Genomic DNA, 25,568 nt, shown 5'->3' on the forward strand with positions numbered 1-25,568 from the left:
ATGCTATCTGTGTGTGTGTGGGGGGGATATATGCTATCTGTGTGTGTGTGTGGGGATATATGCTATCTGTGTGTGTGTGAGGATATATGCTATCTGTGTGTGTGTGTGGATTTATGCTATCTGTGTGTGTGGATATATGCTATCTGTGTGTGTGTGTGGGGATATATGCTATCTGTGTGTGTGTGGATATATGCTATCTGTGTGTGTGTGAGGATATATGCTATCTGTGTGTGTGTGTGTGTGTGGATATATGCTATCTGTGTGTGTGTGTGAGGATATATGCTATCTGTGTGTGTGTGAGGATATATGCTATCTGTGTGTGTGTGTGGATTTATGCTATCTGTGTGTGTGGGGGGATATATGCTATCTGTGTGTGTGGATATATGCTATCTGTGTGTGTGTGGGGGGATATATGCTATCTGTGTGTGTGTGTGAGGATATATGCTATCTGTGGTGTGTGGGATATATGCTATCTGTGTGTGTATGTGAGGATATATGCTATCTGTGTGTGTGTGTGGATTTATGCTATCTGTGTGTGTGTGGGGATATATGCTATCTGTGTGTGTGGATATATGCTATCTGTGTGTGTGGGGGGGGATATATGCTATCTGTGTGTGTGTGGATATATGCTATCTGTGTGTGTGTGAGGATATATGCTATCTGTGTGTGTGTGGGGATATATGCTATCTGTGTGTGTGTGAGGATATATGCTATCTGTGTGTGTGTGAGGATATATGCTATCTGTGTGTGTGTGTGAGGATATATGCTATCTGTGTGTGTGTGAGGATATATGCTATCTGTGTGTGTGTGAGGATATATGCTATCTGTGTGTGTGTGTGAGGATATATGCTATCTGTGTGTGTGTGTGAGGATATATGCTATCTGTGTGTGTGTGTGAGGATATATGCTATCTGTGTGTGTGTGTGAGGATATATGCTATCTGTGTGTGTGTGAGGATATATATCTGTGTGTGTGTGAGGATATATGCTATCTGTGTGTGTGTGAGGATATATGCTATCTGTGTGTGTGTGGGGATATATGCTATCTGTGTGGGGGGGGGATATATGCTATCTGTGTGTGTGTGTGAGGATATATGCTATCTGTGTGTGTGAGGATATATGCTATCTGTGTGGGGGGGGATATATGCTATCTGTGTGTGTGTGAGGATATATGCTATCTGTGTGTGTGTGTGTGAGGATATATGCTATCTGTGTGTGTGTGTGAGGATATATGCTATCTGTGTGTGTGTGGGGGGATATATGCTATCTGTGTGTGTGTGTGAGGATATATGCTATCTGTGTGTGTGGGGGGATATATGCTATCTGTGTGTGTGTGTGTGAGGATATATGCTATCTGTGTGTGTGTGAGGATATATGCTATCTGTGTGTGTGTGTGAGGATATATGCTATCTGTGTGTGTGTGTGTGGATATATGCTATCTGTGTGTGTGTGAGGATATATGCTATCTGTGTGTGTGTGAGGATATATGCTATCTGTGTGTGTGTGTGTGTGGATATATGCTATCTGTGTGTGTGTGAGGATATATGCTATCTGTGTGTGTGTGTGGATTTATGCTATCTGTGTATGTGTGAGGATATATGCTATCTGTGTGTGTGTGAGGATATATGCTATCTGTGTGTGTGTGTGAGGATATATGCTATCTGTGTGTGTGTGTGAGGATATATGCTATCTGTGTGTGTGTGAGGATATATGCTATCTGTGTGTGTGTGTGGATTTATGCTATCTGTGTGTGTGGGGGGATATATGCTATCTGTGTGTGTGGATATATGCTATCTGTGTGTGTGTGGGGGGATATATGCTATCTGTGTGTGTGTGTGAGGATATATGCTATCTGTGTGTGTGTGAGGATATATGCTATCTATGTGTGTATGTGAGGATATATGCTATCTGTGTGTTGTGTGTGATTTATGCTATCTGTGTGTGTGGGGGGATATATGCTATCTGTGTGTGTGGATATATGCTATCTGTGTGTGTGTGTGTGGGGATATATGCTATCTGTGTGTGTGTGTGTGGATATATGCTATCTGTGTGTGTGTGTGAGGATATATGCTATCTGTGTGTGTGTGAGGATATATGCTATCTGTGTGTGTGTGAGAGGATATATGCTATCTGTGTGTGTGGGGATATATGCTATCTGTGTGTGTGTGGTGGATTTATGCTATCTGTGTGTGTGTGGGGATATATGCTATCTGTGTGTGTGGATATATGCTATCTGTGTGTGTGTGAGGATATATGCTATCTGTGTGTGTGTGAGGATATATGCTATCTGTGTGTGTGTGTGAGGATATATGCTATCTGTGTGTGTGTGAGGATATATGCTATCTGTGTGTGTGTGAGGATATATGCTATCTGTGTGTGTGTGAGGATATATGCTATCTGTGTGTGTGTGGGGATATGCTATCTGTGTGTGTGTGTGAGGATATATGCTATCTGTGTGTGTGTGGGGATATATGCTATCTGTGTGTTGTAGGATATATGCTATCTGTGTGTGTGGGGATATATGCTATCTGTGTGTGTGTGGGAGGATATATGCATCTGTGTGTGTGTGGGGATATATGCTATCTGTGTGTGTGTGGAGGATATCTGCTATCTGTGTGTGTGTGGGGATATATGCTATCTGTGTGTGTGGGATATATGCTATCTGTGTGTGTGTGGGGATATGCTATCTGTGTGTGTGTGGGGATATATGCTATCTGTGTGTGTGTGAGGATATATGCTATCTGTGTGTGTGGTGAGGATATATGCTATCTGTGTGTGTGTGAGAGATATGCTATCTGTGTGTTGTGGATATATGCTATCTGTGTGTGTGTGAGGATATATGCTATCTGTGTGTGTGTGGGGATATATGCTATCTGTGTGTGTGTGTGAGGATATATGCTATCTGTGTGTGTGTGGGGATATATGCTATCTGTGTGTGTGTGTGAGGATATATGCTATCTGTGTGTGTGTGGGGATATATGCTATCTGTGTGTGTGAGGATATATGCTATCTGTGTGTGTGTGGGGATATATGCTATCTGTGTGTGTGTGAGGATATATGCTATCTGTGTGTGTGTGAGGATATATGCTATCTGTGTGTGTGTGAGGATATATGCTATCTGTGTGTGTGTGTGAGGATATATGCTATCTGTGTGTGTATGTGAGGATATATGCTATCTGTGTGTGTGTGAGGATATATGCTATCTGTGTGTGTGGGGGGGATATATGCTATCTGTGTGTGTGTGAGGATATATGCTATCTGTGTGTGTGTGAGGAATTCTATCTGTGTGTGTGTGTGAGGATATATGCTATCTGTGTGTGTGTGTGAGGATATATGCTATCGTGTGGTGGGGGGGGGATAGATCTACTGTGTGGTGTGAGGATAATGCTATCTGTGTGTGTGTGAGGATATAGCTATCTGTGTGTGTGTGTGAGGATATATGCTATCTGGTGTGTGTGGGGGGGATATATGCTATCTGTGTGTGTGTGGGGATATATGCTATCTGTGTGTGGGGGGGGATATATGCTATCTGTGTGTGTGTGTGTGTGAGGATATATGCTATCTGTGTGTGTGTGTGTGTGGATATATGCTATCTCTGTGTGTGTGTGGATATATGCTATCTCTGTGTGTGTGTGGATATATGCTATCTGTGTGTGTGTGTGTGTGGATATATGCTATCTGTGGTGTGTGGAGGATATATGCTATCTGTGTGTGTGTGTGGATTTATGCTATCTGTGTATGTGTGAGGATATATGCTATCTGTGTGTGTGTGAGGATATATGCTATCTGTGTGTGTGTGTGAGGATATATGCTATCTGTGTGTGTGTGTGAGGATATATGCTATCTGTGTGTGTGTGAGGATATATGCTATCTGTGTGTGTGTGTGGATTTATGCTATCTGTGTGTGTGGGGGGATATATGCTATCTTGTGTGTGGATATGCTATCTGTGTGTGTGTGGGGGGATATATGCTATCTGTGTGTGTGTGTGAGGATATATGCTATCTGTGTGTGTGTGAGGATATATGCTATCTATGTGTGTATGTGAGGATATATGCTATCTGTGTGTGTGTGTGGATTTATGCTATCTGTGTGTAGGGGGGGATATATGCTATCTGTGTGTGTGGATATATGCTATCTGTGTGTGTGTGTGTGGGGATATGTGCTATCTGTGTGTGTGTGTGTGGATATGCTATCTGTGTGTGTGTGTGAGGATAGATGCTATCTGTGTGTGTGAGGATATAGGCTATGTGTGTGTGTGAGTGTGGATATAGGCTATGTGTGTGTGTGAGTGTGGATATAGGCTATGTGTGTGTGTGTGGATTTATGCTATCTGTGTGTGTGTGGGGATATATGCTATCTGTGTGTGTGGATATATGCTATCTATCTGTGGTGTGGGGGGGGATATATGCTATCTGTGTGTGTGTGGATATATGCTATCTGTGTGTGTGTGAGGATATATGCTATCTGTGTGTGGGGGGGGGATATATGCTATCTGTGTGTGTGTGAGGATATATGCTATCTGTGTGTGTGTGTGAGGATATATGCTATCTGTGTGTGTGTGAGGATATATGCTATCTGTGTGTGTGTGAGGATATATGCTATCTGTGTGTGTGTGGGGATATATGCTATCTGTGTGTGTGTGGGAGGATATATGCTATCTGTGTGTGTGTGGGGATATATGCTATCTGGTGTGTGTGAGGATATATGCTATCTGTGTGTGTGTGGGGATATCTGCTATCTGTGTGTGTGTGAGGATATATGCTATCTGTGTGTGTGGGGATATATGCTATCTGTGTGTGTGTGTGAGTATATATGCTATCTGTGTGTGTGTGGGGATATATGCTATCTGTGTGTGTGGGGATATATGCTATCTGTGTGTGTGTGGGGATATATGCTATCTGTGTGTGTGTGGGGATATATGCTATCTGTGTGTGTGTGAGGATATATGCTATCTGTGTGTGTGTGAGGATATATGCTATCTGTGTGGTGTGAGGAGATATGCTATCTGTGTGTGTGAGGATATATGCTATCTGTGTGTGTGAGGATATATGCTCTGGTGTGTGTGGGGATATATGCTATCTGTGTGTGGGTGTGAGGATATATGCTATCTGTGTGGTGTGGGGATATATGCTATCTGTGTGTGTGTGTGAGGATATATGCTCTCTGGTGTGTGTGGGGATCTATGCTATCTGTGTGTGTGGATAGCTGCTATCTGTGTGTGTGTGGGGATATATGCTATCTGTGTGTGTGTGAGATATATGCTATCTGTGTGTGTGAGGATATATGCTATCTGTGTGTGTGTGAGGATATATGCTATCTGTGTGTGTGTGAGGATATATGCTATCTGTTGTGTATGTGAGGATATATGCTATCTGTGTGTGGTGTGAGGATATATGCTATCTGTGTGTGTGGGGGGGGGAATATGCTTATCTGGTGTGTGTGTGAGGATATATGCTATCTGTGTGTGTTTGGGGATATATGCTATCTGTGTGTGTGTGAGGATATGCTATCTGTGTGGTGTGTGAGGATATATGCTATCTGTGTGTGGGGGGGGGATATGCTATCTGTGTGTGTGTGGAGGATATATGCTATCTGTGTGTGTGAGGATATATGCTATCTGTGTGTGTGTGTGAGGATATATGCTATCTGTGTGTGTGTGGGGGGATATATGCTATCTGTGTGTGTGTTGGTGAGGATATATGCTATCTGTGTGTGTGAGGATTATGCTATCTGTGTGTGTGTGAGGATATATGCTATCTGTGTGTGTGTGGATTTCATGCTATCTGTGTGTGTGTGAGGATATATTCATATCTGTGTGTGTGTGTAGGATATATGCTATCTGTGTGTGTGGGGGGGGGATATATGCTATCGTGTGTGTGTGTGAGGATATATTCTATCTGTGTGTGTGTGGGGATATATGCTATCTGTGTGTGTGTGAGGATATATTATGTGTGTGTGTGGGGGGGATATATGCTATCTGTGTGTGTGTGTGGATATATGCTATCTGTGTGTGTGTGTGGATATATGCTGTGTGTGTGTGTGGATATATGCTATCTCTGTGTGTGTGAGGATATATGCTATGTGTGTGTGTGGGGGGATATATGCTATCTGTGTGTGTGTGAGGATATATGCTTTCTGTGTGTGTGTGTGTGGATATATGCTATCTGTGTGTGTGTGAGGATATATGCTATCTCTGTGTGTGTGAGGATATATGCTATGTGTGTGTGTGTGGGGGGGATTATGCTATCTGTGTGTTGTGTGGATATATGCTACTGTGGGTGTGTGAGGATATATGCTATCTGTGTGTGTGTGTGAGGATATATGCATCTGTGTGTGTGGTGTGGAGGATATATGCTATCTGTGTGTGGGGGGGATATATGCTATCTGTGTGTGTGTGTGAGGATATATTGCTCTCTGTGTGTGTGTGGGATATGCTCTCTGTGTGTGTGTGTGTGGATATATGCTATCTGTGTCTGTGTGAGGATATATGCTATGTGTGTGTGGGGGGGTATATGCTATCTGTGTGTGTGTGAGGATATATGCTATCTGTGTGTGTGTGAGGATATATGCTATGTGTGTGTGCGGGGGTATATGCTATCTGTGTGTGTGTGGATATATGCTATCTGTGTTGTGTGAGGGATATATGCTATCTGTGTGGTGTGTGAGGATATATGCTATCTGTGTGTGTGTGTTGGATATGCTATCTGTGTGTGTGTGAGGATATATGCTATCTGTGTGTGTGTGGGGGGATATATGCTATCTGTGTGTGTGTGAGGATATATGCTATCTGTGTGTGTGTGAGGATATATGCTATCTGTGTGTGGGGTCCCTGGAGCGAAGACGTGCAGGTGGTTGTGAGCTACCAGGTTCCAGGGATCTGAACTCAGGCCCTCTGGGAGAGCAGCCGCTGCTGAGCCATCTCTACAGGCCCTCCCTGGCTTTTCTCTACAATGTTTTTTGCACACCTGAAACTCACCAAGTGGGACACTGGCTGTTCAACCGTCCCCTGAGCTCTAGCTCTACCTCCCTCTCCAGCACTGGGATTATAAGTCTCTCCTACTATGTCCAGCTTTTTCTGCTTGTGTGCTTGGATTGAACTTGGATCCTTTTTTTTTTTTTTTTTTTTAAGATTTATTTATTTATTATTATATATACAGTGCTCTGCCTGCATGTACACCTGCAAGCCAGAAGAGGGCATCGGATTATATTATAGATGGTTGTGAGCCACCATGTGGTTGCTGGGAATTGAACTCAGGACCTCTGGAAGAACAGCCAGTGCTCTTAACCTCTGAGCCATCTCTCCAGCCCCTTTTGTTTGTTTTTTCCAAAAAGAATTTCTCTGGTAGCCCTGGCTGTTCTGGAACTCATTTTGTAGACCAGGCTAGCCTCAAACTGAGAAATCTCTCTGCCTCCCAAGTGCTGGGACTAAAGGTGTGTGCCATCACACCCAACCCCTTTTGTTTTTTGTAGCCCATGTTAACTGTTCCTGAACAGTCTCTGTAGATGAGGATGATTTTGAACTCCTGATCCTGCTTCTACTTTTTTTTTTCCTCTCCTTTCTTTTAAAGCTTTTATTTATTTATTTTATGTATAGGTGCTCTATCTGCATGTATGCTCTGCATGCCAGACGAGGGCATCAGATTCCAGTATAGATGGCTGTGAGCCACCATACGGTTGCTGGGAATTGAACTCAAGACCTCTTACCTACTGAGCCACCTCTCTAGCCCCTTGCTTCTACTTTCTAAAGACTGAGATTATAAGCATAAACCACCACACCATGCTCTCAATTTTTTTTTCATGCTCTCAATTTTAACTTTGCTCCTTAATTCAGTCTCCCTTGCTGCCTCTCTCCAGCAGTCAGTACCCTGGGGTGTGGCCAGCAGTAACCTGGGAGAGCGGCTGCTGTATGTTCATCTTCCAGGGCTCTTTGTTCTGGCTGACGTCTGTCCAGTGTGGGAAAGCAGTTTTTCTGTTTGTCGGGCTTTCTTGTGGCTCAGGCAAGAGGGTCAGTCTGCTTCCAGTAATGCCATCTTTTTTTGTTGTTTTGTTTTGCTTTGTTTTTTCAAGACAGGGTTTTTCTGTGTTAGCCTTGGCTGTCCTGGACTCACTTTGTAGACCAGGCTGGTCTCGAATTCACAGCGATCTGCCTGCCTCTGCCTCCCGAGTGCTGGAATTACACCACCATGCCCAGCTGCCAGTTATTCCATCTTGACTCTGTACATCCTGTCAGATTCTGAGTGTTGGTTTTTTGTGTAGCACTGAGGGAGATTTTGTCAAAAGCTTTGGGAGGTTGGGGCTCAAAAGGGCTGCCCCAAGGCCTAGCCTTGCTTTCCTCAGTGGCTGGTGGTGAGTGAGCAGGTGTGGTGCTGCCTGAGTGTGTCCCTTCTCACTCTGGTCACTTGGAGAGCCTCTCTAGTTGTTGGTTATTCCATAATGAGTGACACTGTGGTCCCCTCCACAGCTCGATCCACACTGGCCATTGACTGGGACAGTGAGACTCGAAGCCTTTACTATGACGAGCAAGAAGCTGAGGTAGGTCAGTGGGGTTTGTGGCCAGTTTGTGTTCTGGTTTCTGCTCCTGGATATATTAAAATTCCTCTCACTGACTGGACAAGAGTTTAACAAGCTTTCCTTACTACTTGAAATGAAAAGCATCCAAGCTTTTGTCATTTGGTGTCCAGAGACTGCAGAAAAAATAGTGTATTTCAGGCAGAGCGCCACTGCATCTTGAGCCAGGAAGCTGTTTCTCTACCAGAACTCAATGGCTCTTTCTCGCAGGCCTGTGAGAAGCACGTGAGCATGTCACAGCCTCAGAAGAAGAAGAAGGCTGCAGTAGCCCTGAGAGAGTGCATCGAGCTCTTTACCACCATGGAGACCCTTGGGGAGCACGATCCCTGGTATGCAAGTCCCACACTCTGAGCAGGGCACCCAAGTATCCCAGAGTCGGAAGTTTGCTGGGACAAAAACCCCTTACTGTACTAGGCAGGTCATCTTTTCATAGCCACACCTGGTTGTGTGTGTGTGTGTGTGTGTGTGTGTGAGAGAGAGAGAGAGAGAGAGAGAGAGAGAGAGAGAGAGAGAGAGAGAGAGAAGGCTGCATTTTCTGGACTGAAAAGGCCATTGCCCTGTTGAGAAGGCCAGTCCTTGCTCTGGTACTGGTGTTGAGTCTTGCCTGAAAGATAGTTTTTGTGGCATTGCAGCTGTGTCTCCATCAAGTGCCCAGGTGGCTTCTGGCTGCCCTGGCTAAGTCAGTCTTCTCACTCCTCAGGTACTGTCCCACCTGTAAGAAACACCAACAGGCGACAAAGAAGTTTGACTTGTGGTCCTTGCCCAAGGTCCTGGTGGTTCATCTCAAACGCTTCTCCTATAACAGATACTGGCGGGATAAACTGGACACAGTCGTGGAATTCCCAGTCAGGTGGGTGTCTGCATGAGTGCTGAGTGGGTGACAGGATGCTCGGGTTAGGTTGTCTATTACTTGGCTCTGAGAAGTTGACTTCTGGAGCCATCCTACCCTCCACTAGTGGGAGGAAGAGCCCTCCTGACTGCCACTGCTGCTGCTCCTCTTGGATCTGCACACCAACCAGTGGCTGCTTTTTCTGGTCCGTCATTGCTGTCAGGGCTCCTGACTTCTGCCAGGGCAGCACAGGCTCAGTGCTGTTTCCCATTAACAGGAGTGTGGCACCAGAGAGTAGCCTTCCCAAGGGGACTGATCCTTAGTGGGGTATGGCTTTGCATGCTTGTAATCCCTTGCTGAGGCAGGAGGATCATTAATTGAATTCAGGCCACCTTGGTAATTTAAAATTCCTTTGCCTTTTTCTTTATTTTTGTTTTTGTTTGTTTGTTATTTTTTTTCCAAGACAGGGCTTCTCTATGCAGCCTCAAGACTGGCCTAGAACTCACAGAGAAATGCCAGTTTTTGCCTGAGTGCTGGGGTTGAAGTGTATGTCACCATGCCTGACTTTTCTTTTTACCTTTTTTATATTTTTGAAAATTTCAGAAATGGCTGGTGAGACAGTTCATTGAGTAAAAGCACTTGCCACACAAGCCCGAGGACCTGAGTATGATCTCTGGGCTCCATGGTAGAAGGAGAGGACCAGCTCCTGAAAGTTGTCCCCAGTGCACTGTGGGTTTCAGTACAGATCACAGACAGTGGTGGTGCTAACACAGCCAGCTCTTTGGGCCCCGAACAACAACACCCCAATGTCAGCAGGAAGTAGCCATAGACAATTAGGTCGCCCCATATTCATTTATTATCACTAAAAGCTGAAATGTTGACCAAGTCTGAGAAAAGCAGGCTGTTTTACTTGCTGTCCAGGTTCCGTAGGAACATCTGGGGCTTGGAATGTGAAGGCAGTAGTTGGATCATTTTGCAGCCTTTATTTGATCGAAAGTCTGCTAGAACAGATATATTAGGAACAGACAGTAAAGTTAAGGAGTTTGGGGGAATTTTTTCTTAGGTGTACAATTGAAACTTTTAGGCCCATCTTCCTGGTAGGTGCGGGGAAGGGAGTCCCAAGACCATGGAAAAGAGAATAGATCCCACCCTCAGGAACTGGCAGGTGAGGACATAGGCTGTTGATTGACAGTACTTGTATGGACTCCATTTGACCTATGAGAAATCCCCTAAAACTTACAAGATTTTTGTTGTTGTCATTTATTTGCTTTTTAGGGTTTTTTTGTTGTTGTTGTTGTTGTTGTTTTTGTTTATTTGTTTGTTTGGTTGGTTTTTCAAGACAGAGTATCTCTGTGTAGCCTTGGCTGTCCTGGACTCGCTTTGTAGACCAGGCTGGCCTCGAACTCACAGCGATCCGCCTGCCTCTGCCTCCCAAGTGCTGGGATTAAAAGCATGTGGCACCACCACCGGGCAGTTGTTGTTTATAAAAAGAGATGTTTTAAATAATGTTAGCATTACCACTGTCTGTAATCTGTACTGAAATCTACATTGTAGAACAAGCAAGTGACTCACAACTTTGAATCATAGTAAAAGCTTGAAAACCAAAAATGACTTTTTTTACAGTAAGACTCAGGTTATTGATCACTGAGAGCAGTCATTGTTAAGTCCTTCAAGTGAAAGACAAGTGACACGTTACTTTGAAACCTGCCCTGTTAGTGCCTCTCTTTAGATCCTGGTGGCAAGGTAAACTGTCTTTCTCAGATCAAAGCCTGGTTTTTAGTTTTGTTTTGTTTTTTGTTTTTTGTTGTTGTTGGGTTTTTTGGTTTGGTTTGGTTTGGTTTTTTTGAGATAGTGTTTCTCTGTGTAGCCTTGGCTGTCCTGGACTCACTTCATAGACCAGGCGATCCACCTGCCTCTGCCTCCCCAGTGCTGGCATTAAAGTCATGTGCCACCACGCCCGGCTGTATTTTACTTTTTGCTTTTCAAGACAGGGTTTCTTTGTGTAGCCCTGGCTGTAGACCAGGCTGGCCTTGAACTCACAGCGATTTGCCTGCCTCTGCCTCCCGCGTGCTGGGATTAAAGGAGTGCGCCACCACTGCCCGGCTCTGGCTTTTACTTACAAAGAGACTTGAGAGTGCAGCTGAAGTTCAGATGCTGCTGTTAAACTGACAGACCCATCACTAGCCTCGTCCTCGGTCCAGAGACCTGAGAAGGATACATCTCCAAATCCATTAAAAATGACAAGAGACTTACTGGCCACCTGGACAGTCACCCTAGGTTCCTCTGCGGTTGGTGGAGGGCTGCATGAATTTTTAGCTGCGAGGCCCAGGAGATCTGAGAGACTTTCCTGTAGAGTAGGAATTTAGGGAGACTATCCTACTTTGTCTGGGCAAAGCGGGGCAGTCAGCTCTCCAGTGTCCTGCTTGTCCACAGTTTGGACAGTGTGCTGTCAGCAGTGAGGTGAAGGACGGTTTTTGCGCAGTAGCCAGCTTTGCCACATTTAAAGCAATCTTTGGGTAGAAGTTCTTCTGTGCCCATCGTTGTCTTGGGAGGAGATTATAGGTGCTCCCAGCAGCTGGCAAGTCTCTGTCATGAAAAGCTAATTAATGTCAGTACTTAGCATGCCCGTAATATAAGTATTGTACATGTTAAAGAATTTTATCGTTTATAAGTTGACTCACCACTAACTTGCGTGTCTTAGTTATCTCTAACAGTTAGTAGCTTATATAAGGTTAGAATTTTGCAGTTTTATCCCTATTTAGTTTGAGTCCTTAAAAATGACAAATTTGGGGCTGGAGAGATAGCTCAAAGGTTAAGAGCACTGACTGTTCTGCTGTTCTTCCAAAGGTCCTGAGTTCAATTCCCAGCACCCACATGGTAGCTCACAACCATCTATAATGTGATCTAATACCCTGTTCTGGCCTGCAGGTGTACATGCAGACAGAGCATTTGTATACATTAAATAAGTAAATCTTTAAAAAATATTAAGGAAAAAAAAAAAGGAATTCGGGATATTCTGCTTATGCAGCGGAAAATGTTACTACAATTTGGGACAATTTGGAACTTGAATGTGCCATCTTTGACCACTAAGCTATACTGAGGCCAAGCTGTTTTCAGTTTCAGTAAGACAGGGGCTTTAAAAAAAATCTCTTGAGTCCAAGAAAGGAATTGAGTCAGAGGAGAAAGGGTGGTGAAATGAATTCCACTAAGGAGGAGTAGGCAGTTAAGAGACAGAGAACAGTGCAGCCATAAGAGATGGTGGGAACCAACGGGAAGTCCACCCAGGGAGGGTCCCAGTGTCATAGAAGCCACAGGCCATAGAGAAGCTGCAGGACTCAGCAGGCAGCTCCAAGGGGAGCAAGGAAGTTCCAGGAAGGAGCTGAGAGGAGCCATGAGGGAGCAAATGGGGTTAAGTGTTATGGTAACAAGAACTTCAATCCAGGGCATCCCCAAGCTGGCTGAGAGACTTGTTAAAGAGAAATGTCCCTTTCCTCTGTGATGGGTACTCAGTAGGGCAAGGAAGCTTCCTGGCATACCAGTGTGGCTTTTGTAGTAAACTAGACAAAGCTGGGAGTGACACTTAGCCAGTAGAAGAGGAGAGACAAATGGTTAGAGCAGGTAGAGGAGAAAACAGCTGGAGAGGTGCAAGTGTCTTAGTAAGTAGAATGCCCCTGTGGTGGGGGTCAGACAGAGCACGTAAGGAGAACAGCCCAGAGGCCGTGGCAGGGAGATGGGATATTTACTGAGTAGGTGAGGAGAGATGGACGGGTGGAAGAGGCTAAAGGGCGGGGGGGGGGGGGGGGGGGGGGCTCTAGAATCAAATTCGGAGGGTGGAAAAGTCAACAAATGACCCATACGTACCCTAGGAGAGTCAGATCAGCTGCTTGGAAGTTCCTTGGAGGGATCTCATTTTTGGCACCAGATGAATGAAACAAATAAAGGAAAAGAAAGGACATGAGTGCCTCTAGGTGTGGTGGAGGAGAAAGTTTATTACAGACACCTGAGAGAGCACAGCCAGAGGCAGACACATCTGGGAGAGTCCAGAGTAGGCCTGACCCTAACCATGGAGGGGGAGGTGGAGGGGGAAGAGAAGGAAGCACAGCAGCCCGAGGTAAATGGTGTAAAATGTGGGGGGTGGGTAACCAAAGAGTCTGGCATAAATAAGGAAGAGCCCTGGGGGAAAGGCGTGCCAGCCATACCGTAATAGGTAGGCCTGGGGGATGCTAGGAGAACCCAGAGGCCAGGCCACTTTGATATGCTTGTCCTCTTGTCCCTGCTTTGAAACTTAACACCCCTCTGCATTGTGCATTGGTGGCCACACCCAGCTACTCAACTCAAACCTGCATTACCATACACAGCAACAACAACAGAAGGAAATCTCAAGTTCCCAGGGCCTGATCTGACAGTTAAATTACTATGGCCTTGGTCACACTTTGGTTAGTAACAGCCTCCCCTACTCAGGTGCTTGATTCCTCTTGGCACTGGAGCCCCACATGCTAAGAAGTGCCCTGGAGCCTGCTCCCACTGTCTGGTCTGACAAATAGCCACTGCGCCTGGTCTGGTTCTCACAGCTGAGTGTTGGGTGAAGGGGTTGCCAGGGTTCACTGACTTCTTTGAATTTAACATATTTATGGACTATTATGTTCTTTATTCAGAGCCCTGAACATGTCCGAGTTTGTCTGTGACCGGGCGGCAAGGCCTTACGTTTATGACCTAATTGCTGTGTCCAATCACTATGGAGCCATGGGGGTTGGTCACTGTAAGTATTGTCATCTGCTTCCTTCTGAGGTGTGCAAGTGTCCCACCTAGTCTTCTCTCAGCCTCTTCCTGGCTGCCAGCCCAGGCCGTGAGCACCTGGCTTCTGCTCAGTCCATGGGCTTTCTCAGCCCCCGTGTTCTGCCTCCCTCTTTTCTCCTTTCTAAGTTTCCATATTGTTTAACTCAGTAGTGGTGACTTTGTGAATTGTTTTGTTCTTTTTTCAAGACAGCTCCACTGATTAGCTCATGTTGGCCTGGAACTCATCATGTGGTCCAGCCAGGGTAACCTGGGACTCCTGGCAGCCCCACGGGTTACAGGCAGGAGCCACCATGCTGGGTTTACCTCTGGGAACCTCTCCTAAGGCAATGATACAACAGTTTTATGCATGAAAACATTTGCCGTTTTTAATTTTAATTTTTCAGTCAGGGCTTCTCTGTGTAGCTCTGGCTGTCGTGGGACTTGCTCTGTAAAAGTTGTTTTTGTTTTTGTTTTCTTTTTTTGGTTTTTCAAGACAGGGTTTCTCTGTGTAACCTTGGCTGTCCTGGACTCACTTTGTAGACCTGACTGGCCTCAAACTCACAGCGATCCACCTGCCTCTGCCTCCCAAGTGCTGGGATTAAAGGCATGCACAACCACGTCCGGCTTCTTTATTTTTCTTTTTTTAAGATTTATTTATTTATTATGTATACAATGCTTTGACTGTATGTACACCTGCAAGCCAGAAGAGGGCATCAGATCACATTATAGATGGTTGGGAGCCACCATGTGGTTGCTGGGAATTGAACTCAGGACCTTTGGAAGAACAGACAGTGCTTTTAACCTCTGAGCCATCTCTCCAGCCCATTAACTCTATTCTTGTTTTGTTTTGGGTTTTTCAAGACTGGGTTTCTGTGTGTAGCCTTGGCTGGCCTGGACTCGCTTTGTAGATCAGGCTGGCACAGCGATCCACCTGCCTCTGCCTCCCGAGTGCTGGGCGTGGGCCACCATGCCTGGCCCTTTTCAACCCTCCAAGGTAATCTGGTAACACCCCTCCAACTGCACCCCCTCCCATCCCCAAAATACTTGGACTTTTCCTGCTCCAGCTGAATCTTCCTCCCCTCTCCTGCTGTCTCCTGGACCTCTGCCAAGGAGGAAGGTCATTCCCTTCCTCCTCCCCTGGCTGGCAGGAAGTCCAGCCCTATTCTCTCCCCTGCTCAGCTGTAAGCTGCTTTTGTTTGTTTGTTTGTTTGTTGTTTGTTGTTTTGTTTTGTTTTGTTTTGTTTTTCCCCTGGTCTCACATTGTAGACCAGGCTGGCCTTGAACTCACAGCCATCCACCTGCCTCTGCCTCCCAAGTGCTGGGATTAAAGACATGGGCCACCACTGTCTGGCATTGTAAACTGCTTTTTTGGCATATTGGGACAATAGTGAGACCAGAGATTCTCAGAACAAAAATTATAAACCAGATATGGTGGGTACAGCAATCAGCATTTGAATTACATAATAACCTTATGCTTAGAAGGTTGGCCTTAAACTCTGACAGATCTGCCTGTCTCTCCTGGAATTAGAGCTGTGTGCCACCCCACCTGGCTCCTTCACCTGTTTATAACAGTGGTGGTAGTAACAGTGTTAGGGGACGGGCACAGCTGACACTGCCATTCAGGTGCTTGATCAAAGAGTTTCTAGCCATTTCAAAGTAAAGTTACGACATGGGGAAGTGTCCCTAATAATTGAAAACAACCACACAAAATTAGTGTCATTACAAAAGTGTCCCAGCTCTGAATACAAGGGGTGCAGAGCCCTGGAAGGAGAGATGCCAAAATTAGTTCACTTTTGGTTTCATGTGCTTTGGTTTTAAGAAGGCTCTCACCATATAGCCCAGGCTGGCTTGTAACTTGCCAGGTAGCCTTTGATGGACTTGAACTGGTTTCTTTCCATCCCAGACACTTATGTGAGAAGATGATGGGTACACATTACCATACTTGGCAAAAATAATGTTTTTCTTTTGCCCTATTTCCCAGAACTTATGTAACATTTAGGTTCGTTTTAATGAAAACTTTTTGTGTTCTTTATTAAGACAAGACTTTACTATGTAGCCCTGGCTGCCAGACTACTCACAGTAATCCTCCTGCCTTCCAACTTTGTTTTAGTTAAACTGTACTAGTCTTGAAGAGGGCATTGTCCCATCATTTCCCCCTCCCCTGTGGTGCTGGGGATGGAATTGGGCCGTGCACGTCTTAGATAAGCAGTCCACCCACCACAGAGTCTCAGTCACAACCACAGTGCCAAGAAAGGAAATGTAAAGCTGCTTATCCGTGTTGGTAGCACACGCCTTTAATCCCAGCACTCCAACGCAGAGGCAGGTGGATCTCTGAGTTCAAGGCCAGCCTGGTCTTCAGAGCAAGTCCAGGACAGCCAAGGATACACAGAGAAGCCCTGTCTCAAAAAACAAAAAACAAACAAAAAGCTTCTTGTTCATATCCCCACCCTGCAAACCCAGATGGACAGTTTCCTAACTGAAGCTCCCCTACTGGCTCCAGACATCACCAGAGTGTTCTGTGAAGATGGTAGCTGGCTGCTCTTGTTTTGCTTAAGTCTTAGCAGGACAGCTCCTTCTCTGAGTCCCTCTGTGGCTCTGGGCTATACCCATGACCACTCTTGTTTGTTTGGCATACTAATGAAGATTTAGACAAGTACTCTCCCATTGTGATGTCTCCAGCCCTCATCACAGCCATTAAGTAGACACTATGGCAGCTGGAGAGATGGCTTAGCAGTGGCAAACACTGTTCTTCAGAGGGCCTGAGTTCAGTTCCCAGGAGCCAAGTCAGCTGGTTCACAGCTTCAAGGGATCCAGCCCCACCTTACAGCCTTTGTGGGCCCCTGTACACATGTCTCATCCCCACCACTCTCCATATAATTAAATAATCTTTACTGAAAAATAAACAATGCTAGGCATGGTGGCACTCAGGAGGCAGAGGCAAGTGGATCGCTGTAAATTTGAGGCCAGCCTGGTCTTCAGAACAAATTTCAGAAATAGACACTTGGGTTGGCAAGATGGCACAGCAGGTAAAGACACTGACCACACAAACCTGGAAACCCAAGTTCAATTACTAGAAAACAAAAAAGGTGGGAGGAGAGAACCAGCACCATGGAGTTAACCTCTGACCTCTACACACATCATGACATTCATTATTTTAAATACTAACAGTGAGTGGCTCTGTCTTGTTGATTAGTGTCCCAAAAGTATAGGTGACCTTATCTCTTTGCTTACCCTTCCTAGCTTTTCTGAAAGGCCCAGATTGGGGAAAAAGATGAATTGTTTCCACTGGGTGGTAGTGGTATAGGCCTTTAATCCCAGTGGAAGGCAGAGGCAGGAGGATCTCCGAGTTCCGGGACAGCCAGGGCTACACAGAGAAACCCTTTCTCAAAAACAAACAAACAAACAAACAAACAAAAAAAAAACAAACAATGAGCCATAGGGGTTGGGGATTTAGCTCGGTGGTGGTACACTTGCCTAGCAAACAATAAGGCTCTGGCTTTGGTCCCCTCACCTCTGGGTGAAAAAATACAAATTATTGTTACTTATGTGTATGTGCATGTTTTTAAATTAGTTATATAATTTGGTGGTAGTGATTTTTCTGTTTTGAGACATGGTTTCAGTATGCAACCCTGCCTAGATGTGGCTAGGTCAGCTTTGAACTCCTCCTGTCTTTGCTTCTTGAGTGGATTCACACTGGCTATACATTATTCTTAATTTTAATGTTAATACTTTTGGGTGTGAACATGTGCTTGTATTTAGTGCTAACCTAATAAAATAACCAGATTAAGTTTTCAGTGGCCATTAGAGCATTTTGTTTGTGACTTGGCAGACACTGCGTATGCGAAGAACAGACTGAGTGGGAAGTGGCATTACTTTGATGACAGCAATGTGTCCTTGGCCTCTGAAGATCAGATCGTGGTAAGGACATGTCCCAGCCCCTGCCTCTCTCTGCTAACTCAACAAAGAAAAGCTAACAAGGTTCTCTCAGGCCGATGGTTACTTCAAGTCTGGAGGGCTCTGGGTGGAGTAGAGTGGTCTGCCATTCTAGATCTTTCCTAATAGAGAAGCTCAATTTTCCTTGAGGTGCTGTATCAGGAGCTACTTGGCTGTGTACACGTAGAGCAAGATGGCAGATTCCTGAGGGTACTTGTTCATTTGTTCACTCACTCACTCAAGGTGCTTGTTCATTGTGATAGGGCCTCCCTATGTGTCTCTGGCTGGTCTGAAACTCACTTTGTATGTCAGGTTAGCCTCTAACTTAGGGTAATTCTCCTGCCTCTGCTTCTTGAATGCTGGGACTACAGATGTGTATCACCATATCCAGTTTAAAAGATTTATTTATTTATTATTTATTTTTGAGATAGTTTCACCCTGAAGCCCAGGTTGGACTTAAACTTGAAAAAAATTCTCCTCTCCCAGGTTCTTCTCCTTGCTGGGATTATAGGCAAGAGCTACCATGGCGTGGTTAATAATACAGAACAGCGAGGAAAGTGGGGGAATGGGTGATTTGGTTCTCAATAATGGACCCCTTCCTGTGTTGTAGACGAAAGCTGCCTACGTGCTGTTCTATCAGCGTCGGGACGATGAGTGCTACCGCGCACCGGGGCTCGCCGCTTTCCCCAGCTGTTCTGATGGAGGCATGAGGCTGAGCAGCTCACAGCAGGGCTTAGGGGATGAGGAGGCCTACAACATGGACACCAACTGATGCTGACTCAGCCACCCCGCCACCCCACAGCACAAGTCATCCCCTAGAAGACTGTCTTTGGCACTCTTGAAGACTGCTCTGTCAACCTAAAAACCAGATGAGGAATTGCCTTCTTTTATGAGAAGAGGGGGGGGAAAAAAAGACCATTTTCTCAGAGGGGTTATGTTAAGAGGCTGAATTATTTTTCTTTTAAATAGGTGGTGAGATAAAAACCTGTGGAGCTGCAATGCGGGGTGGGATTTGGTACACAGTGGAGTGTGTCTCATGGATTCCAAAGAATGGAGAGGAACGCCCTGTGATTGAATATGGTGCAGCTGTGAAGACCTACCTGCAGGGCTGCTCTGAACTCCTGGGTTTTGGGTTCTGGTGCCCATACTGGTCACCCCAGTAGTCTGGCCACAGTAAACCAAGCCTCCAGTAAACTTGATGCTGTCCTCTAGTTCTTTGCTGTTCATTGAGATGGGTTTATAGTTTTCTTAACAGTCACTGAAACCCATTTCTATAGTCTCTGTTCTCTTAGAATTTCCAGCCTTCTCCCCGGTTATGAAATGAAGTTAGCATTGGGGTCTTGTTTTCAATTTCTCACAGAACCTAGAAGTTTGTTTTGTCCCCCACTGTCCTTGATAAACTGATAAGATGGAACTTTCATTAGCTCTCCCCTAAAATAAGTCCATTCATAAAAGTGGGTGCAATGTGTGGCATTTTTCTTCAGAAGAACACGATGGGTGTTTTTCAGGTCCCCAGAGCACTCTAGTTAATGAGGTTTAAGACGTTATCGGTAATAGACTCCTAGTCATGTAGCCCGCATACTAAAAGGCCTTCGTGGTCATGTGAGGCTCGACCGACCTTTAACCTAGCACGTGGGGGTTGGGCGTCGCTGGTCTTGGCACGTGAGGACTCAGTGACCGTTGGGCACTGTTGTGCGGCCACAGCTGGGTGAGGACGCAACGGGGGCCCCTTCCAGCCTAGTTTGGGGACCCAGACAGCAACTGGGTGTAGCAGACAGAGGACAGAGGGAAAGACCTGGCCGCCAACCGGCTAAGGAAACTCGGGGCGGTGAGATGGGGCATCTCGGGCCCTTCCCGGTGATCTGGGGTCCTCTGAGAATGGCGGGCGATACTCCCCTCCCAGAGGAACAAAAGATGATGTTTAACTGTAGATCAAACTCGAAATCCGGGTAAAATCTCCGCCTCTTGTAGAGTAACATTATTCTCAAGTTGCTCCGTGCATTTCCGATTATTACTTAAAGGAGGGCATGGTCACTTTTAGGGAAATGTCTGAAAAACTACGAAGATGCAGAAAGGAGCTGACTGCTGCCATAGACCGAGCCTTTGAAGGAGTCAGGCATTCCCAGGAGTGCACAGGCCAGCAGAGGCTCGACGCCCCGTCACTCTCCTCCCTGCCGGTGCACAGGCTCCTCTGCAGAAACCCACTGGTAGCTTGCCCCTCTGCTGTCCCCTGCCCTGGTCCCTCATGTGCCCCTGAGAATGAGAACCCTGCCTTTGCACCACACCATGTCCCAGTTAATGCAAAACCACAGCCTTTATACCCCAAAAGAAAACCTCTGACCAGCAAGGAAAATGTGTTGATGCACTCTTCTATTTTGGCACGTGAGAGACAGTTTTGGAGAGCTGCAGGAGATGGGGAAAACTGGAGAAAAGAAAGCTTAAGGTGATTCTAATTTGATAGCTTACTAGCAACAATTACGGAGAATTGTTTATTTAAAAAAAAAAAAAAAAAAAGGTGAATATCCCAGATCTGATTCATGACTGAGCTAGCCTCCTCTTGGGAGTGCTGACTATATACAGGAAATTCAAACGTATTTTTCAAAATCTGGTTATTGCAGATTTGGGTTGAAAGCCTGGTTGCCAACTCTAGATTTCCAGTCATGGAAACTACTGTACCCAAAGGTAATCAGTGTTGATAGCTATTCTTAAATTGGTGGGAAGTGCTGAGGATTGAGCCGGAGGCCTCGTGCACTCCACTCTAGCACTGATCTACAAGTCTTAGCATTGCTTGTTGTTATTTTTACTTTTATACTTTGAGGATTTTTTCCCTAATTTAAAAAAAAAAAAAAAAAAAAACTTTGTATTTTGTGTGTGTGTGTATGTTTTGCCTGCACAGGTCAAAAGACGGTAGCATCATATGCCCTGTAACTAGAGTTACTGACAGTTGTTAGCTGCTGTGTAGGTCCTGCATATCTGGGACAGCAGCCAGTGCTCTTAATCAGGCGAGCTGCTGGGTTTTTCCCCCCTAATTTTAAAAAGAGAGAAAGAGGTGAGTGTGAGCGCACACATGCCACAGGACACCTGTGGCAGCTGAAGGGAAACCATCAGGAGTTGATTCTCTCTCCATCGTGGCTTCGGGGATCCAACTCAGGTTGTCACACTTGCATTTGCATCGCTGAGTCATTTTGCCAACCTATTTTTGCTTTTTAAAAGACAGTCTAATGTAGACCAGCTGATTTCCAACTCCTATGTAGCTGAGTGTGACTTGGAACTCTGATGTTCTTTAAGTCCTAAGTGCAGAGACTACAGGCACAAGCTACCAGTCCTGCAGAAACCCTATTTAAACACACAAGCTATTTTATACTGTAGAAATAGAAATAACACATACCATCTTTCATATTTAGAGCCAGGGAACGCACCTGCCTTTACCACACAAATCTACGGCTGGACCCAACTTTCTGGCTTTGTCTTCTTCTTCTCTGTTTCACTCACCTGTTTGAAAGCCTTTTGGCAGCTGGGTAAACACCTTTAATCCCAGCACCCAGGAGGCAGGAAGATCTCTGGAGTTCTAAGCCAGGACAGCCAGGGCTATGCAAAGAAACCCTGTCTAAGGGGTGGGGGGAGCCTTTTGGACTGTCTCCTGTAGACCTATTAAGTAGCTACAAACTGTCTCTTCCCAGGCACTTTGTCTTAGAGCATGTGATGTGGCTTAGATGTCTGGCCATCTTGCCTATTCCAAAGCTAAGGAATTGAGAAGCCATTTAAATGCAAATATATGTGTGTGTTTCATAAACATTAATGCATTGTGCAGTAGGGATGGGTTATTATGATGTTGCTGTTTGTTTCTTCACTGACGTATTAGCAGTGTCTGGCTATTCTCATAGCATAAACCAGTCACTAGTACATATTTGCCTTAGCTGGGCATGGTGGCACATTTCTTGGACCCCAGGCACTCCAGAGACAGAAGCAGAGGGCTCTCTGAATTTGAGGCCACCCTGGTTTATACAGTGAGTTCCAGGCCAGCCAGGGCTGCATAATGAGACCTTGGCTCAAAAACAAAGCAACAAAACATTTGCTTTTTGGGTTTTCTGAAGTTTTAAAAATACTTTCCTGAGTATCTAATGCCCCATCTTCTCCCCCCAAACCCACCCCCAATCTGGACCGCAGGAAGGATATGGAGAGAGATTTAAAAGTTGACTCAAATATGCTGCTCAGCAGTTCTAGCCAAGAGGTCACAAAGGACCTGCTAGATATGATCGGTAAGTAGACCGGGCTACTTGGTCTTTCACACAGGCCAAGAGTCCACACATCTTATTTGGTAAATTTAGTTTGCTCACAGCAGACTCTGCAGAGAACATTGAAATAATCAAACACTGCCCCACTTTTCAAAGGAACTGGTAACCTAGAGAGGTCACACATCAGTAAGACCATTAGATGGTGTCTAGTAATGATCTGGGGTCCCAGAAGGAACAGGGAACAGCCTCCATGCCTTAGTGCTTGAGTGTAGAGCTGAAGGAACTGGGATATAGGCCTAACGAGGGAGAGAATAAGCAATCCGCTCAGCATGGGAAACAATAGTGGAAGAAATCTGGCAGCTGAGTAAAGTGGTGCCTGTCTTTAATCCCAGATTTGGAAGGCAGATCTCTATGAATTTGAGGCCATCCGGTTTACATAGTGAGTTTTAGGCCATCCACGGCTGCAGAATGAGATACTGTCACAGAGAATAAAATCTCTTGTCTCTCTAGAAGTAGCCACGTATGTCTTAATAATCTTGTTTTTGTTTTGTTTTTCGAGACAGGGTTTCTCTGTGTTAGCCTTAGCTGTCCTGGACTCACTTTGTAGACCAGGCTGGCCTCGAACTCACAGAAAGCCACCTGCCTCTGCCTCCTGGGTGCTGGGATTAAAGGCATGCATTACCATGCCCAGCTAGTTTTCTTGTTCAAATATTTTCATTTTTAGTTAATTTATGTGTGGGTGTGTGCATGTGAGTGTGGGCATGTGCATGTAAGTGTGGGTACCCTCAGAGGCCAGAGGTGTTATACCCCTCTGGGGCTAGAATCAACAGGTGGTGGTGAGCCACCAGGCATGGGTGCCGTGAACTAAACTTGGGTCCTTTGCAAGAACAGTAAATGTGCCAGTGGAGGGGGGGTGGCTCCCGCCTTTAATCCCAGCACTTTGGAGGCAGAGGCAGCTGGATCAGTAATGCTCTTAACTACTGAGGCATCTCTCAAGCCCCATTTTTTAAAAATCATTTTTTATTAATCTAGGCACAATTCAGAGATTATTTTGTACATATGTTTTGCCTGTACACTTATATGCCATGTGCATGCCTTGTGCTCATAGAGGCCAGAAGAGGGTGTCTGGAATTCCAGAGTTGTGAGCCACCATGTAGGTGCTGGGAACCAAACCCATATCTTCTGCAAGAACAGCAACAGCCATCTCTCCAGCCCCTAGCCTACTGCACCCCATTTTTGTGGTTACTACTTTGTTTTTGAGACTCCCTAGGGCTATGCCAAGCTTTTCTTTTTCAGGCAGGATCAGGCTGGGTAGGCCAGTCTGATGTCAAATTTGTAATCTTCCTGCTGATTCCTCTGAGTCCTGGGATTATCAGTGTGTACCACCACTTGCATCTATGTGCTCTCTGAACTGTGTCCTATTGTCTAAATGACTTATTCACAGTGGAACAGCAGCTCCTGGTTAAGGCTACATAGCCTCAGGCATTGCGAGAAACTACTGACATGGAAGAACCCAGGTTAGAAAGGACCCAGAGGGAGGTCCCTAAAGCTCGCTAAATCTGGAGGGCTGACTGCCCTCTGATGGCCGCAGGAGATAGGCTGCAGACTCACTGCTTCTGCCCATCACTCCCTTCGACTTCACCAGTCTGCATTCTGATTACTCCAAGATGGTTTTTCATACTGTCTTGTCACCTTCCACAGGAGAGCAAGAAACAAGCATGTGTATTCCATTTATCCCTTCCTCGGGAACAGACAATTGGGGTGGATGAATTCTGGGGTGTGAAGGAAGGTATCAGGCCAACCTTACTCTGCTTGCCACTTGTCTGTGCTAGAACAGGCATGCCTAGCCCTGCAGTCTCCGAAGTGCTTACTTGTTTATGGTGCGTGTGTCTGTCTGCTTGCTAGGTTATGGGAATAGGTATCAAGCTAAAGGTTCTTTCATGAGTTACAACAGTTTTGTGCTTTTTAACTTATGCCTCGAATGTCCTTAGAAACTTGTAAGTAGAACTATAAAGCTGAGTGTCCTTTTGTCATTGTTTTAAGACCATACAAGTATCAGAACTATTGAAGAACTGGCTGGAAAACTAGAATTTGAGAATGAATTGAACCGTGTGTGTGGACGCTGCCAAGATTCACCCTTCAAGGAGGAAGCCTGGGCCCTGCTAGTGGATGAGAGCCCGCAGAAGGCTTTGGATGCTGACCCCAGTAGCCTCAAGCAGGCTTTGGATGATCAGAACATTGTTGAGACTGTTCTGGACTTGGAAGAGGACTACAACTTGATGACCTCTTTCAAATACCAAATAGAGTGAGGAGAGCTGACCCAGAGCAGCCACAGTGCTGTCAGAAGCCAGTCTTTACAAGGGGTTGGCTGGGCCTGACTGGCCACATTCTGGTTAATCCCAGTTGAATCCCATTTTGAGCCGAGAGCCCAGATTTTTAATATTCTGTTATTTTGAAATGTTGGGAGTTTTTTTTTTTGTTTGTTTTGTTTTTTTTTGACTTGACATTTTTTTAAAGTGTGTTTTTGATTGGTGTTCAATATATATAGTTCTTGATTGTGCCTCTGCTCTTTCTCCTCGTAATCTTTTACATGAATCCATGGAAACGTATGGACACCATAACTAGGATGGGTTTGTTACCTGGGACTAGCCTGCCACGGCCGAGCTCCACACAGAAGAGCCAGGCGCAAACTGCAGTTCGGCTGCCACCTGTGTCCATGCTCTCCTCGTACACTTTGCACACAGGGACCTGTTTCCTGCCTGTGTCCATGCTTGCCTCAAGTCCTGAGTTTACTTCTTCATTCCCTAATGCTAACCCTACCCAGAGCCTGGCCTCTGTGCAGGTTTGCTGGGTGTCTGGTAGGATCCTGGGCTGCCTCCTTTAGGACACTCCCATGAGGCCCCTTCCCTCATCAATCCTCCATAGACATGTGTACCTCTGCTGAGTGGAGCAGAAGGGGAAGGTGAGTAGAGGTTTGCCTCCACCCTCAAGCCTGAACCACACTGTTCCATAGCGAGACCATGCTAAGCCCAGACAGGGGAGACCAGGCCACTGCCCCAAGGCAATGTGGTGACACACACCTTTCATCCCAGCACTCGGGAGGCAGAGGCAGGTGGATAGCTGTGAGTCTCAGGCCACCCTTGCCTACATAGTGAGTTCAAGACAGCCAGGCTACAAGGAGAAACCCTGTCTCCAAAATATAAAAAATAACAACAAAAAACAAAAAA

The 25,568-nt window shown here is 45.7% G+C and overlaps 2 protein-coding genes across 4 annotated transcripts in view; both read left to right on the forward strand.

Moving 5' to 3' along the window:
- Positions 1 to 19,006, forward strand: part of Usp4 (ubiquitin specific peptidase 4) — a 51,591-nt gene extending 32,585 nt beyond the window's left edge. For all 3 annotated transcript variants that reach the window (XM_051140005.1, XM_051140006.1, XM_051140007.1), the window contains 6 exons: positions 8,462 to 8,532; positions 8,779 to 8,897; positions 9,269 to 9,418; positions 14,053 to 14,156; positions 18,003 to 18,091; positions 18,717 to 19,006. In XM_051140005.1, the coding sequence (XP_050995962.1) occupies positions 8,462 to 8,532; positions 8,779 to 8,897; positions 9,269 to 9,418; positions 14,053 to 14,156; positions 18,003 to 18,091; positions 18,717 to 18,878 (695 nt within the window). In that variant the 3' untranslated portion in view covers positions 18,879 to 19,006. The remainder of the gene's footprint in view (positions 1 to 8,461; positions 8,533 to 8,778; positions 8,898 to 9,268; positions 9,419 to 14,052; positions 14,157 to 18,002; positions 18,092 to 18,716) is intronic.
- Positions 19,007 to 20,017: 1,011 nt separating this feature from the next.
- Positions 20,018 to 24,799, forward strand: C32H3orf62 (chromosome 32 C3orf62 homolog). The gene is made up of 3 exons (XM_051140633.1): positions 20,018 to 20,549; positions 22,274 to 22,365; positions 24,385 to 24,799. The coding sequence occupies exons 1-3, from the start codon at positions 20,134 to 20,136 to the stop codon at positions 24,648 to 24,650; spliced, it is 774 nt and encodes a 257-aa protein (XP_050996590.1). The 5' UTR covers positions 20,018 to 20,133; the 3' UTR covers positions 24,651 to 24,799.
- Positions 24,800 to 25,568: the final 769 nt, after the last annotated feature.

Source organism: Acomys russatus, chromosome 32 (genome assembly GCF_903995435.1).
Source record: "Acomys russatus chromosome 32, mAcoRus1.1, whole genome shotgun sequence".
Taxonomy (NCBI): domain Eukaryota; kingdom Metazoa; phylum Chordata; class Mammalia; order Rodentia; family Muridae; genus Acomys; species Acomys russatus.

Coding starts and splice junctions, on each gene's coding strand:
- C32H3orf62 (XM_051140633.1), top strand. CDS start 20,134: ATGGTCACTTTTAGGGAAATGTCTGAAAAACTACGAAGATGCAGAAAG. Junction 20,550..22,273: donor TGGAGAAAAGAAAGCTTAAG/GTGATTCTAATT, acceptor TCTGGACCGCAG/GAAGGATATGGAGAGAGATT. Junction 22,366..24,384: donor GGACCTGCTAGATATGATCG/GTAAGTAGACCG, acceptor CATTGTTTTAAG/ACCATACAAGTATCAGAACT.